At 41.2% G+C, this 15,819-nt stretch overlaps 1 protein-coding gene across 1 annotated transcript; it reads right to left on the minus strand.

Annotated features, from left to right (window-relative positions):
• Positions 1–3,015: 3,015 nt before the first annotated feature.
• LOC115182452 (clarin-3-like) lies at positions 3,016–12,914 on the minus strand. The gene is made up of 3 exons (XM_029744048.1): positions 12,430–12,914; positions 5,311–5,496; positions 3,016–3,909 (listed from the first exon to the last, which is right to left on the minus strand). The coding sequence occupies exons 1-3, from the start codon at positions 12,659–12,661 to the stop codon at positions 3,632–3,634; spliced, it is 696 nt and encodes a 231-aa protein (XP_029599908.1). The 5' UTR covers positions 12,662–12,914; the 3' UTR covers positions 3,016–3,631.
• Between the last annotated feature and the right edge of the window lie 2,905 nt (positions 12,915–15,819).

Below are 15,819 nucleotides of genomic sequence, written 5' to 3' on the forward strand. Positions count from 1 at the left end.
ACTACAGACTGTGTGTATGGAATCTCTTCAGCGTGGCAGTAAACTACAGACTGTGTGTATGGAATCTCTTCAGCGTGGCAGTAAACTACAAGGACTGTGTGTATGGAATCTCTTCAGCGTGGCAGTAAACTACAGACTGTGTGTATGGAATCTCTTCAGCGTGGCAGTAAACTACGGACTGTGTGTATGGAATCTCTTCAGCGCGGCAGTAAACTACAGACTGTGTGTATGGAATCTCTTCAGCGCGGCAGTAAACTACAGACTGTGTGTATGGAATCTCTTCAGCGTGGCAGTAAACTACAGACTGTGTGTATGGAATCTCTTCAGCGCGGCAGTAAACTACAGACTGTGTGTATGGAATCTCTTCAGCGTGTCAGTAAACTACAGACTGTGTGTATGGAATCTCTTCAGCGTGGCAGTAAACTACAGACTGTGTGTATGGAATCTCTTCAGCGTGGCAGTAAACTACAGACTGTGTGTATGGAATCTCTTCAGCGCGGCAGTAAACTACAGACTGTGTGTATGGAATCTCTTCAGCGTGGCAGTAAACTACAGACTGTGTGTATGGAATCTCTTCAGCGTGGCAGTAAACTACAGACTGTGTGTATGGAATCTCTTCAGCGTGGCAGTAAACTACAGACTGTGTGTATGGAATCTCTTCAGCACGGCAGTAAACTACAGACTGTGTGTATGGAATCTCTTCAGCACGGCAGTAAACTACAGACTGTGTGTATGGAATCTCTTCAGCGTGGCAGTAAACTACAGACTGTGTGTATGGAATCTCTTCAGCGTGGCAGTAAACTACAGACTGTGTGTATGGAATCTCTTCAGTGTGGCAGTAAACTACAGACTGTGTGTATGGAATCTCTTCAGCACGAAGAAAGATGATATTTCTAAAGATTGTAACATTCAACAAGGCTGTCCGCGCCATACTGATCCTTGGATCGGGGAAACTGGACCCGGGTTAAGATGAAACGCAAGAGTGAACTTTTAAAGAGCTGTCTGTCGTCTCTGTATCAAGACATGTCATCAGAGGTGTGCTTTTCCAGTCATGGGAAAATGGCGGTGTGATGTGTGACAAGGTCCCGTGTCACTGGTTGTTCATCAACTATGACACATTTCCTGCAGACCTTCCTGACTGGACTGGAGGTTTACTTCTGGAGTGGAAGTGTACAATAGTTGTGCCAAATTATTCAATGCAACATTTTTTAAATGCAAGGTACCCATAAAAAGGAAGAAACCCCCAGCACACTCTTAAAAGCTCCACAAACATTGTAATGGATCTCACAGACACTCAACAAGTGGTCAGATTCACCAAAACATATGGCTGTATTTCAGCTAGTCACACCAAGCATAAACATCTAAGAGTTAAATCAGGAAGTACAAGACAACGTGTAAGGTAGACAAACCATTGGCTTCCCAATCTGCTGAAGTGAAGATAATGAATATAAATGTTGTGTAGAACAATACTCAGTCTCACAGACAGGTGGCAGCAGAGAGGCAGAGTTCTGATTTTCACTGTAGAACAATACTCAGTCTCACAGACAGGTGGCAGCAGAGAGGCAGAGTTCTGATTTTCACTGTAGAACAATACTCAGTCTCACAGACAGGTGGCAGCAGAGAGTTATACTCCGGATATTCACTGTAGAACAATACTCAGTCCCACAGACAGGTGGCAGCAGAGAGTCAGAGTTCTGACTGATTCTCACTGTGGAACAGATTGGGGACTGTATTGTTGCTGCCCCCAAGTGACAGAACACCAAGGCCGTCGTTCACTTGGCATGAAGAGAAAAGTTTATAGCTGTTATTTGGGCTTTATTGATTCTTAGCATATGTGTTGTGTTTCTGTCCTTTGTGTGTTTTTGGTCCATTCTCTAAATACAGTATCATTCCTGTAACCTAGGCTACACAGGCTGCATTTTACACAAACAGCACAATTCTGATTTATTTTTCACTAATTCACTAATATCTGATGTGAAAAGATCCGATGTGATTGTTCAAAAGATCAGAATTGGGCTGCCTGTGTAAACGCGCCATATAGTTCTAACCTATGTCAGCGCCTGAAAAAAAATGTATTTAGATAACTATATCAGTGATGTCATAGATACAGGAACTCAACCTATAGATGAATGTAGGTCAAAGTGTATTTTACAGCATCGAGGTGTTTAAGAATTGATATTCCTAAAATGAGCGATACAATGGAGTGTACAAAACATTAAGAACACATTCCTAATATTGAGGTTGGAACGAGCAGGTGTTCTTAATGTTTTGTGCACTGCGGTGTATACCCGGTGATTCTTGAGGGACATAACTCTTAGATTCTTCATGAGCTTTAGTTCAACTGTCGTATCCCATCAGCATTCACAATATCAGCTTGTTTCACCAATTTGTTTGTAAACAATGTAAATGTAAATTAACGCAGTATAGACTTAAAACATTGCTAAAACTATAAACTTGATATTATTCCACCAGGTAAGTTGACTGAGAACACGTTTACTCATTCACAGCAGCGACCTGGGGAATAGTCACAGGGATGAATGAGACCAATTGGAAGCTGGGGACGACTAGGTGGCCAGGATAGTGTGAGCGCCATGGGATCTTTAGTGACCACAGAGAGTCAGGACACCTGTTTAACGTCACATTCGAAAGACGTGACCCTACACAGGGCAATGTCCCCAATCACTGCCCTGGGGAATTGGGATAAAAAATTTAAATGTACTAAAGGAAAGGGTGCCTCCTACTGGCCCTCCAACACCACTTCCAGCAGCATCTGGTCTCCCATCCAGGACCAACCCTGCTTAGCTTCAGAAGCTAGCCAGCAGTGGGCTGCAGGGTGGTGTGCTGCTGGCTGTATCATGGATGGCCAGTCCTTGTATACAAAGCTCTGTCCATGAGTTTGAGAGGGTGACATTCCTGTAGCCCCATCTTCAGCTGTTTAAACAAATCAATGGTGGGGGGTGGTAGGCTTGTTATTTGTTAGAATTGCAGATTACCCCTTTAAGCCTTCACGAGAAATCCAAAATATCCACACTGTTTATTATTAGAATTGACATTTTAGAGACTGTATATTATGATGTATTTACGGAGGAAACCAATGTATTGTCTTCTAGTATTCAACAAAACAACTATATAGTAGTGTAATCAACTTGCTGTATTCTTCTGCTTTTAGCTAAACACACCATTAACCTTATAGTATTTCATTAAGCAGGCAGTGTACATTTTTAATAAGCATTTGAGTTAAATTGGATTGTAATGTCAGCTATTCATAAATATATAAACAGAAAGCAACAGGAAAATGTAGTAATAATGTAGGAATAATGTGGTAGTAATGTGGTAATAATGTGGTGTAATGTAGTAATAATGTAGTGATAATGTGGTGTAATGTAGTAATAATGAAGTGATAATGTAGTAGTAATGTGGTAATAATGTAGTAATAATGAAACAGGGAGATCTGAGTTAATTATGTAAGCCTGTGAGATATGTTATAAGGGCTTGGATCAGTACTGGGTCCTACGAAGCCCATTTCAGGACACTGAGTTTAACTACTCAACACAGTCTGTGTCAGTCTGTTAGGGAGATGTTGTAGTCAGGATCATATGAATCTGTATCCTGATGTGTATATATATATATATTAATACATCATAATCTCTTTAGGAGCGTCCTCCGTGGGCCTCTGCTGCTCCTGTCTGTGTGTGTAGGCAGCGTGTTCATACAGGTAGACCAGCAGAATGGCTAGCAGACTCAGCACCATGTAGGGGATCATCAGGTAGTATCCCACCTGGAACTCTGAGGTCTTGTCCTTCAGGTCGACTAAAACACTTCCCACGTCGTTCTGAACCAGGTCTTCAGACATTTCGGTCAGTTGGACATTTACTACGTACAGGATGAGCACCAGGAAGGAGATGCACGCTGGAGCAAAGAACAAAAGGGAGGTTAAAAAGAGTACTACTACTACTACTACTAGTACTACTACTAGTACTACCACTACTACTACTAGTACTACTAGTCTGTTAACTTAGTCACAAAGAGTTAAAACATGTTCCATCATATTAGTACTACTACTACTACTACTATTTGTACTACTACTACTACTACCACTACTACTAGTACTACTACTAGTCTGTTTACTTAGTCACAAAGAGTTAAAACATGTTCCATCATATTAGTACTACTACTACTATTAGTACTACTACTATTAGTACTACTACTACTATTAGTTCTACTACTATTAATACTACTACTACTAGCCTGTTCACTTAGTCACAAAGAGTTAAAACATGTTCCATCATATTAGTACTACTACTACTATTAATACTACTACTATTAGTACTACTACTACTAGTTCTTCTACTATTAATACTACTACTACTAGCCTGTTCACTTAGTCAAAGAGTTAAGACATGTTCCAACATGTCTATCAATCCATTTAACGCATTACTGAAATCCATGTAGTTGTTTTTTTATCATATAATGAACTAATTAATTTCATATAAGTGTGTAATCTGTTTTTTTCATACAGTACACAGAGAGAGGGGGATGCAGGTCAGGAGGAGAGAAAGTGTGAAAATGAGGTCATAGGGCTTGAACCCACAACCTTCAGGTATTTCATATGGGACTAAATAGGGCTTGAACCCATAACCTTCAGGTATTTCATATGGGACTAAATAGGGCTTGAACCCACAACCTTCAGGTATTTCATATGGGACTAAATAGGGCTTGAACCCATAACCTTCAGGTATTTCATATGGGACTAAATAGGGCTTGAACCCATAACCTTCAGGTATTTCATATGGGACTAAATAGGGCTTGAACTCATAACCTTCAGGTATTTCATATGGGACTAAATAGGACTTGAACGCAACCTTCAGGTATTTCATATGGGACTGAATATGGATTGAACCCACAACCTTCAGGTATTTCATATGGGACTAAATAGGGCTTGAACGCACAACCTTCAGGTATTTCATATGGGACTAAATAGGACTTGAACACAACCTTCAGGTATTTCATATGGGACTAAATAGGGCTTGAACACAACCTTCAGGTATTTCATATGGGACTGAATATGGATTGAACCCACAACCTTCAGGTATTTCATATGGGACTAAATAGGGCTTGAACCCATAACCTTCAGGTATTTCATATGGGACTGAATATGGATTGAACCCACAACCTTCAGGTATTTCATATGGGACTAAATAGGGCTTGAACACACAACCTTCAGGTATCTAATAGTGTGCCGCTGATGGTCTGGTCTCTTTTTTTGCTTGATTGATTGAATTGAATTGATGTGAACTCTATTGATCTTACCACTGCCAGAGCTGCATGTGTAGAGCCCTATGGGTCCCATGTATGTCTGGTAGGGGTTACTGACGCTGTTGTACAGAGTGATGAGGATGCTGCCAGCAGAGCAGAGCAGACACAGGGCCAGGAGGGTGATCACTATGCCATGGAGGATCTGAGGAGCTCCACCTGTCTCTGCCAACTTCTCGAACACTACACAGGCAGACCAAGAACAGTCAGGTTAGGAATATACACTAGTATTATGAGGAGTTCCACCAAGGGCGGAATTGTGGTATAGATATCTTTAGCACATCTTGTTTTTAAATAGTTTTCTATCTAGAACCTAAAAGGGTTCTTCGGCTTTCCTCATAGGAGAACCCTTTGAAGAATCATTTTTGGTTCCAGTGTCACGTCCTGACCATAGAGAGCTCGTATTTTTCTATAGTAGAGTAGGTCAGGGCGTGACAGGGGGGTTTTGTCTAGTTTAAATTTTCTATGTTGTTTTGGTTCTAGTTTCTTTTTTCTATGTTGGGATTTTTGTATGATCCCCAATTAGAGGCAGCTGGTCATCGTTGTCTCTAATTGGGGATCATATTTAAGTAGTTGTTTTTCCCTCCTGTGTTTGTGGGAGAATATTTTGAGTAAGTGCATGTTGCACCTCAGTCGTCACGGTTTGTGTTTTGTTTATAGTTTATAGTTTGTTTTGCATAGTTTCACATTCAAATAAAAGATGTGGAACGATACCCACGCTGCGCCTTGGTCTCCTTCCTACGATGAACGTGACATCCAGTTAGAACCCTATTGGGTTCTATGAACAACCCTTTCCACAGAGAGTTCTATATGGAACCAAAAAGGGTTCTACCGGGAACCAAAAAGGGTTACCCTATCGGCACAGCTGAAGAACCCTTGTAACGTATGCGCTGGGAGTCAGGAAGCACGTTTGGGGGAGTGGATTTAATAAATACATTAACATGGAACAAAACAAGAAACACGAGTAGCGTACAGTCATGAAACAGAAACAACAACGCCTGGGGAAGGAACCAAAGAGACTGACATATTTAGGGAAGGTAATCAGGTAGAAGGAACCAAAGAGACTGACATATATAGGGAAGGTAATCAGGTAGAAGGAACCAAAGAGACTGACATATTTAGGGAAGGTAATCAGGTAGGAGGAACCAAAGAGACAGACATATTTAGGGAAGGTAATCAGGTAGAAGGAACCAAAGAGACTGACATATTTAGGGAAGGTAATCAGGTAGAAGGAACCAAAGAGACTGACATATTTAGGGAAGGTAATCAGGTAGAAGGAACCAAAGAGACAGACATATTTAGGGAAGGTAATCAGGTAGAAGGAACCAAACAGACTGACATATTTAGGGAAGGTAATCAGGTAGAAGGAACCAAAGAGACAGACATATTTAGGGAAGGTAATCAGGTAGAAGGAACCAAAGGGAGTGACATATATAGGGAAGGTAATCAGGTAGAAGGAACCAAAGAGACAGACATATTTAGGGAAGGTAATCAGGTAGAAGGAACCAAAGAGACTGACATATTTAGGGAAGGTAATCAGGTAGGAGGAACCAAAGAGACAGACATATTTAGGGAAGGTAATCAGGTAGAAGGAACCAAAGAGACAGACATATATAGGGAAGGTAATCAGGTAGAAGGGACCAAAGAGACAGACATATTTAGGGAAGGTAATCAGGTAGAAGGAACCAAAGAGACAGACATATTTAGGGAAGGTAATCAGGTAGAAGGAACCAAAGAGACAGACATATTTAGGGAAGGTAATCAGGTAGGAGGAACCAAAGAGACAGACATATTTAGGGAAGGTAATCAGGTAGAAGGAACCAAAGAGACAGACATATTTAGGGAAGGTAATCAGGTAGAAGGAACCAAAGAGACTGACATATATAGGGAAGGTAATCAGGTAGAAGGAACCAAAGAGACTGACATATTTAAGGAAGGTAATCAGGTAGAAGGAACCAAACAGACTGACATATTTAGGGAAGGTAATCAGGTAGAAGGAACCAAACAGACTGACATATTTAGGGAAGGTAATCAGGTAGAAGGAACCAAAGAGACAGACATATTTAGGGAAGGTAATCAGGTAGAAGGAACCAAACAGACTGACATATTTAGGGAAGGTAATCAGGTAGAAGGAACCAAAGAGACTGACATATTTAGGGAAGGTAATCAGGTAGAAAGAACCAAAGAGACAGACATATATAGGGAAGGTAATCAGGTAGAAGGAACCAAAGAAACAGACATATTTAGGGAAGGTAATCAGGTAGAAGGAACCAAAGAGACAGACATATATAGGGAAGGTAATCAGGTAGAAGGAACCAAAGAGACAGACATATTTAGGGAAGGTAATCAGGTAGAAGGAACCAAAGAGACAGACATATTTAGGGAAGGTAATCAGGTAGAAGGAACCAAAGAGACAGACATATTTAGGGAAGGTAATCAGGTAGAAGGAACCAGAGAGACTGACATATTTAGGGAAGGTAATCAGGTAGAAGGAACCAAAGAGACAGACATATTTAGGGAAGGTAATCAGGTAGAAGGAACCAAAGAGACTGACATATTTAGGGAAGGTAATCAGGTAGAAGGAACCAAAGAGACTGACATATTTAGGGAAGGTAATCAGGTAGAAGGAACCAGAGAGACTGACATATTTAGGGAAGGTAATCAGGTAGAAGGAACCAAAGAGACTGACATATTTAGGGAAGGTAATCAGGTAGAAGGAACCAAAGAGACTGACATATTTAGGGAAGGTAATCAGGTAGAAGGAACCAAAGAGACTGACATATTTAGGGAAGGTAATCAGGTAGAAGGAACCAAAGAGACTGACATATTTAGGGAAGGTAATCAGGCAGGAAGAACCAAAGAGACTGACATATTTAGGGAAGGTAATCAGGTAGAAGGAACCAAATGGAGTGACATATTTAGGGAAGGTAATCAGGTAGAAGGAACCAAAGAGACTGACATATTTAGGGAAGGTAATCAGGTAGAAGGAACCAGAGAGACAGACATATTTAGGGAAGGTAATCAGGTAGGAGGAACCAAAGAGACAGACATATTTAGGGAAGGTAATCAGGTAGAAGGAACCAAAGAGACAGACATATTTAGGGAAGGTAATCAGGTAGGAGGAACCAAAGAGACAGACATATTTAGGGAAGGTAATCAGGTAGAAGGAACCAAAGAGACTGACATATTTAGGGAAGGTAATCAGGTAGAAGGGACCAAAGAGACTGACATATTTAGGGAAGGTAATCAGGTAGGAGGAACCAGAGAGACAGACATATTTAGGGAAGGTAATCAGGTAGAAGGGACCAAAGAGACTGACATATATAGGGAAGGTAATCAGGTAGGAGGAACCAGAGAGACAGACATATTTAGGGAAGGTAATCAGGTAGGAGGAACCAAAGAGACAGACATATTTAGGGAAGGTAATCAGGTAGAAGGAACCAAAGAGACTGACATATTTAGGGAAGGTAATCAGGTAGAAGGGACCAAAGAGACTGACATATTTAGGGAAGGTAATCAGGTAGGAGGAACCAGAGAGACAGACATATTTAGGGAAGGTAATCAGGTAGAAGGGACCAAAGAGACTGACATATATAGGGAAGGTAATCAGGTAGGAGGAACCAGAGAGACAGACATATTTAGGGAAGGTAATCAGGTAGAAGGGACCAAAGAGACTGACATATTTAGGGAAGGTAATCAGGTAGAAGGAACCAGAGAGACAGACATATTTAGGGAAGGTAATCAGGTAGAAGGAACCAGAGAGACAGACATATTTAGGGAAGGTAATCAGGTAGAAGGAACCAGAGAGACTGACATATTTAGGGAAGGTAATCAGGTAGGAGGAACCAAATGGAGTGACATATTTAGGGAAGGTAATCAGGTAGAAGGAACCAAAGAGACTGACATATATAGGGAAGGTAATCAGGTAGGAGGAACCAAATGGAGTGACATATTTAGGGAAGGTAATCAGGTAGAAGGAACCAAAGAGACTGACATATATAGGGAAGGTAATCAGGTAGAAAGAACCAAAGAGACAGACATATTTAGGGAAGGTAATCAGGTAGAAGGAACCAAAGAGACTGACATATATAGGGAAGGTAATCAGGTAGAAGGAACCAAAGGGAGTGACATATTTAGGGAAGGTAATCAGGTAGAAGGAACCAAAGGGAGTGACATATTTAGGGAAGGTAATCAGGCAGGTGATTGAGTCCAGGTGAGTCTGATGAGGTGCTGATTTGCGTAACGATGGTGACAAGTGTGCGTAATAATGAGCAGCCTAACGACCTCGAGCGCCGGAGAGGGAGTATACGTGACAACCCTTTTTGGGAAAAGATCATTTTAAATGGGGGTCCGGGGGGTCCTCCCCCGTAATTGGAGGGGTATTTTGAAAACACAGTATAAGTGGAAGGCTTGTATCTCAAACAGACCGTTTCAAAAATACTTGATGTCACATCCTGCTGAGGAGGATGAGCTGGCCAATCAGAGGTCTACTGTTATTAATACTTTTTATGACCGGTATACGCCCCCACCGTTCTGCTGTTGGGGTACGCCCCCACCGTTCTGCTGTTGGGGTACGCCCCCACCGTTCTGCTGTTGGGGTACGCCCACACCGTTCTGCTGTTGTGGTACGCCCCCACTGTTCTGCTGTTGGGGTACGCCCCCCCCCCCCCCCGTTCTGCTGTTGGGGTACGCCCCCCCCCCCCCGTTCTGCTGTTGGGGTACGCCCATACCATTCCAACACAGAAAATATGCTTTTTAACATACTTAGCTAAACATTTTTGGAAGGAAAACTATTTACCTCGTAATTAATTACAGGTCATATTTCATAGAAATCTGGAAAAACTGGACAGTTACTTTAAGGATCGACTTTGGGTAAAACCGCAAAAATAACAACTTTAAATTGTAGAACTGATCAATGCACCATCATACCAGGTCATGTAATGCCCCCCCCCACCCCCACCAAAAAAAGCATGAGGAAGATATTTGACTACAGAAATGACATTTCTTACCGATCTCTACAGTTTCCATCCAAAAACAAATCATGTGAAATGACATCAACACATACTGGAGGAGTATACAGGTTAGGGTTAGGAGTATACAGGTTAGGGTTAGGAGTATACAGGTTAGGGGTATACAGGTTAGGGTTAAGAGTATACTGGTTAGGGTTAGGAGTATACAGGTTAGGAGTATACAGGTTAGGGTTAGGAGTATATAGGTTAGGGTTAGGAGTATATAGGTTAGGAGTATACAGGTTAGGGTTAGGAGTATACAGGTTAGGGTTAGGAGTATACAGGTTAGGAGTATACAGGTTAGGGTTAGGAGTATACAGGTTAGGGTTAGGAGTATACAGGTTAGGGTTAGGAATATACAGGTTAGGAGTATACAGGTTAGGGTTAGGAGTATACAGGTTAGGGTTAGGAGTATACAGGTTAGGGTTAGGAGTATATAGGTTAGGAGTATACAGGTTAGGGTTAGGAGTATATAGGTTAGGAGTATACAGGTTAGGAGTATATAGGTTAGGGTTAGGAGTATACAGGTTAGGGTTAGGAGTATATAGGTTAGGGTTAGGAGTATACAGGTTAGGAATATACAGGTTAGGGTTAGGAGTATACAGGTTAGGGTTAGGAGTATACAGGTTAGGAGTATACAGGTTAGGGTTAGGAGTATATAGGTTAGGAATATACAGGTTAGGGTTAGGAGTATATAGGTTAGGGTTAGGAGTATATAGGTTAGGGTTAGGAGTATATAGATTAGGGTTAGGAGTAGATAGGTTTGGGTTAGGAGTATACAGGTTAGGGTTAGGAGTTTAGGGTTAGGAGTAGATAGGTTAGGGTTAGGAGTAGACAGGTTAGGAGTATAAAGGTTAGGGTTAGGAGTATATAGGTTAGGGTTAGGAGTAGACAGGTTAGGAGTATAAAGGTTAGGGTTAGGAGTATACAGGTTAGGGTTAGGAGTAGACAGGTTAGGAGTATAAAGGTTAGGGTTAGGAGTATATAGGTTAGGGTTAGGAGTATACAGGTTAGGGTTAGGAGTAGATAGGTTAGGGTTAGGAGTATACAGGTTAGGGTTAGGAGTATACAGGTTAGGGTTAGGAGTATACAGGTTAGGAGTATATAGTTTAGGGTTAGGAGTATATAGGTTAGGGTTAGGAGTATATAGGTTAGGGTTAGGAGTATATAGGTTAGGAGTATATAGGTTAGGGTTAGGAGTATACAGGTTAGGAGTATATAGTTTAGGGTTAGGAGTATATAGGTTAGGGTTAGGAGTATATAGGTTAGAGTTAGGAGTATATAGGTTAGGAGTATATAGGTTAGGGTTAGGAGTATACTGGTTAGGGTTAGGAGTAGACAGGTTAGGAGTATACAGGTTAGGGTTAGGAGTATACAGGTTAGGGTTAGGAGTATACAGGTTAGGGTTAGGAGTATACAGGTTAGGGTTAGGAGTACACAGGTTAGGGTTAGGAGTATACAGGTTAGGGTTAGGAGTAGACAGGTTAGGAGTATACAGGTTAGGGTTAGGAGTATACAGGTTAGGGTTAGGAGTACACAGGTTAGCGTTAGGAGTATACAGGTTAGGGTTAGGAGTATACAGGTTAGGGTTAGGAGTATACAGGTTAGGGGTATACGGGTTAGGGTTAGGAGTGTACAGGTTAGGGGTGTACAGGTTAGGGTTAGGAATATACAGGTTAGGGTTAGGAGTATACAGGTTAGGGGTATACGGGTTAGGGTTAGGAGTGTACAGGTTAGGGGTGTACAGGTTAGGGTTAGGAGTAGGTTAGGGTTAGGAGTATACAGGTTAGGGTTAGGAGTATACAGGTTAAGGTTAGGAGTATACAGGTTAGGGGTATACGGGTTAGGGTTAGGAGTGTACAGGTTAGGGGTGTACAGGTTAGGGTTAGGAGTAGGTTAGGGTTAGGAGTGTACAGGTTAGGGGTGTACAGGTTAGGGTTAGGAGTATACAGGTTAAGGTTAGGAGTATACAGGTTAAGGGTATATACCAAGTCCACTTCCATTGTTGCATTATTACAGTACGACGTCAACATTATTGTTCTAGATCTTTAACACAGCACCTTTCTGCACACGTTTAGGGACAGTAGTAGAACATGAGAAAATATACCTTGGAATGTTTTATAACCTCCAAACACTGGACAAGATCCTCTGGTGATAAAGCCATTGAAAAGCTCATATAATACAATGGCAGAGCCGTTGGTGAAATCGTTTCCAGTTTTAGAGCAACTCATTTTGGAAACGGCCCATTCTGTCGACATCCCATAACCTAAAATCGCCACGGACACCGCAGTAGCCTGCGCGCTACCAAGAAAATGCAGAGCCTTCTTGGTGGACGGCATTGTCACAGTATTCCAACCACACCGATGAAGAAGAAGATGAAGAGGAAGACGATGAAGACGTCTAACCCTTATTGGTTCTGTAACTCTCCAAATCAGCTTCAATAGCAGAGTAGGCTATAACCATCTACCCTTCTGGTGTCCCAAAGACAGGACAGGTGTTACAGTCCACTGAGAGGACAGGCGTGACGGTCTGAGGACAGGACAGGCGTGACGGTCTGAGGACAAGACAAGCGTGATGGTCTGAGGACAGGCGTTACAGTCCACTGAGAGGACAGGCGTGATGGTCTGAGGAGAGGACAGGCGTTACAGTCCACTGAGAGAACAGGCGTGATGGTCTGAGGAGAGGACAGGCGTTACAGTCCACTGAGAGGACAGGCGTGACGGTCCACTGAGAGAACAGGCGTGACGGTCTGAGGACAAGACAAGCGTGATGGTCTGAGGACAGGCGTTACAGTCCACTGAGAGAACAGGCGTGACGGTCTGAGGACAGGCGTTACAGTCCACTGAGAGAACAGGCGTGACTTGCCTGTAGGTTATAAAACACCTCTTGATTAGGAGGGTGAACTTTAGTCAGGGGAAGAGAGAGAGAGGTGGTTGTCATAGAGTTGATCATGTATTCCCAAACATCGTAAACGGGAGAGGCATCTGATTAATGCCAAGGGGGAATAAATATACCTGAGGACTGAGGTCAGCATGTGACGTAGTTTGTTCCAAATGAAGGAATAAGGATCTAGCGTTTATTCCACGTAAATAACTGTTGGTAAGCTACAGCACACCTTCAGTAGGCATCATACATGTCTTTAACCAGATAGGAGAGTCAATATCAGTCTCTAATTGCTATTACAAACTAGGTGGTTCCAGCTCTGAATGCTGATTGGCTGACAGCCGTGGTATACCAGACCGTATACCACGGCTATGATAAAACATTTATTTTTTACTGTTCTAATTACGTTGGTAACCAGTTTATAATGGCAATAAGGCACCTCGGGGGTTTGTGGTATATGGCCAATATACCACGGCTAACAGGTGTATACAGGCACTCCGTGTTGCGTCGTGCTTAAGAACAGTCCTCAGCCGTGATATATTGGCCATATACCACACCCCCCCCCTCAGGTCTTACTGCTTCGTTAGACAATATTGGCATTATGTACCTGTACAAGATACAGAGTAGTCACTAGTAACCCACACACACACACACAGCAACACACACACACACACACACAGCAACATACAGCAACAGACACAGCCAATCAAAACATCAGAGACACTATGAAGGCCATCATATGATAAAAAAAGCATGTTTTATTGTCCGAATTCTTTTCAGTACCTCCCCTATGTACGTAAGTGTCGAACGAACAAAATGACGTTTTCCGCATGGATCCAAAGTCCTCTGGAAACAAGTGAAGCTAAATGATGCCATAAAACCAAGCAGATTAATGATTTGCTCTTCCCACTACAGTAGTTGAGAATGATCAGCATGTTATGGACAGGCTACACACCGTAACAGATAGACAAAGACAAAGACCTAAAGGCATAATGTAACATTCTAATGTTATATGAATTGAATTTTAATGTTATATAAATTGAATTTTAATGTTATTTGAATTGAATTCTAATGTTATATGAATTGAATTCTAATGTTATTTGAATTTAATTCTAATGTTATATGAATTGAATTTTAATGTTATTTGAATTGAATTCTAATGTTATTTGAATTGAATTCTAATGTTATATGAATTGAATTTCAATGTTATTTGAATTGAATTCTAATGTTATTTGAATTGAATTCTAATGTCATATGAATTGAATTGTAATGTTATATGAATTGAATTGTAATGTTATATGAATTGAATTGTAATGTTATTTGAATTGAATTCTAATGTTATTTGAATTGAATTCTAATGTTATATGAATTGAATTTTAATGTTATTTGAATTGAATTCTAATGTTATTTGAATTGAATTCTAATGTTATATGAATTGAATTCTAATGTTATATGAATTGAATTCTAATATTATATGAATTGAATTATAATGTTATATGAATTGAATTCTAATTTTATTTGAATTGAATTCTAATGTTATTTGAATTGAATTCTAATGTTATATGAATCGAATTCTAATGTTATTTGAATTGAATTCTAATGTTATATGAATTGAATTCTAATGTTATTTGAATTGAATTCTAATGTTATATGAATTGAATTCTAATGTTATTTGAATTGAATTCTAATGTTATATGAATTGAATTCTAATGTTATATGAATTGAATTCTAATGTTATATGAATTGAATTCTAGTGCTTTGTGCTATTTTGTTTTTGGTAGAACTGAAAGACGACCTCCACGTGGGGGTTGATCGCGTCTAACAGACGAACAGGGAGGCCGGCGTTGTGAAATCAAACAACAGATGATTTAAAACACTGTCATCTTCCATAACATCAGAGTTTATCAACCATCCTTAACAAACCATCTCTGGATGAAGCACATCTACAGAGTCCCGTTTGAAAGGAATTCCCAAAGAGTGAAGGATAAACGGCACGAAAATGTGTATTTTTTATTTAACCTTTATTTAACTAGACAAGTCAGTTAAGAACAAATTCTTATTTTCAATGACGACCTACCGGGGAACAGTGGGGTTAACTGCCTTGTTCAGGGGGCAGAACGACAGATTTGTACCTTGTCAGCTCAGGGATATGTACAAGTAATGTACTAGTATTACACTCTCAAAACATTAGAGACTCGTTGATGTTGCCAGTGAACTTTACTGTACAGTAGTTACAGGATTTACTGTCATTTCAGAGAATCCTGGAGTTGGATGCAAGTCCCATCCCCCAGGAACTCATATTCAGAGATGAGGCTGGATTCAACGTAGCAAAGACGAGATGGAGAGGAAGGAACATCATTGGTCAAGGCGTCATCATTGAGGAACCTGGTCAGGGCTGGGGGAATGCCACCATATGCCCAGCTATGAGCCACAATGGTGTCCTCCGCCACCATGCCACCATATACCCAGCTATGAGCCACAATGGTGTCCTCCGCCACCATGCCACCATATGCCCAGCTATGAGCCACAATGGAGGTCCTCCGCCACCATATGCCCAGCTATGAGCCACAATGGAGGTCCTCCGTCACCATATGCCCAGCTATGAGCCACAATG

This window comes from Salmo trutta, unplaced genomic scaffold, assembly GCF_901001165.1.
Source record: "Salmo trutta unplaced genomic scaffold, fSalTru1.1, whole genome shotgun sequence".
Taxonomy (NCBI): Eukaryota; Metazoa; Chordata; class Actinopteri; order Salmoniformes; family Salmonidae; genus Salmo; species Salmo trutta.

Coding starts and splice junctions, on each gene's coding strand:
- LOC115182452 (XM_029744048.1), bottom strand. CDS start 12,661: ATGCCGTCCACCAAGAAGGCTCTGCATTTTCTTGGTAGCGCGCAGGCT. Junction 5,497..12,429: donor AGGTTATAAAACATTCCAAG/GTATATTTTCTC, acceptor CTGCCTGTGTAG/TGTTCGAGAAGTTGGCAGAG. Junction 3,910..5,310: donor CACATGCAGCTCTGGCAGTG/GTAAGATCAATA, acceptor TCTTTGCTCCAG/CGTGCATCTCCTTCCTGGTG.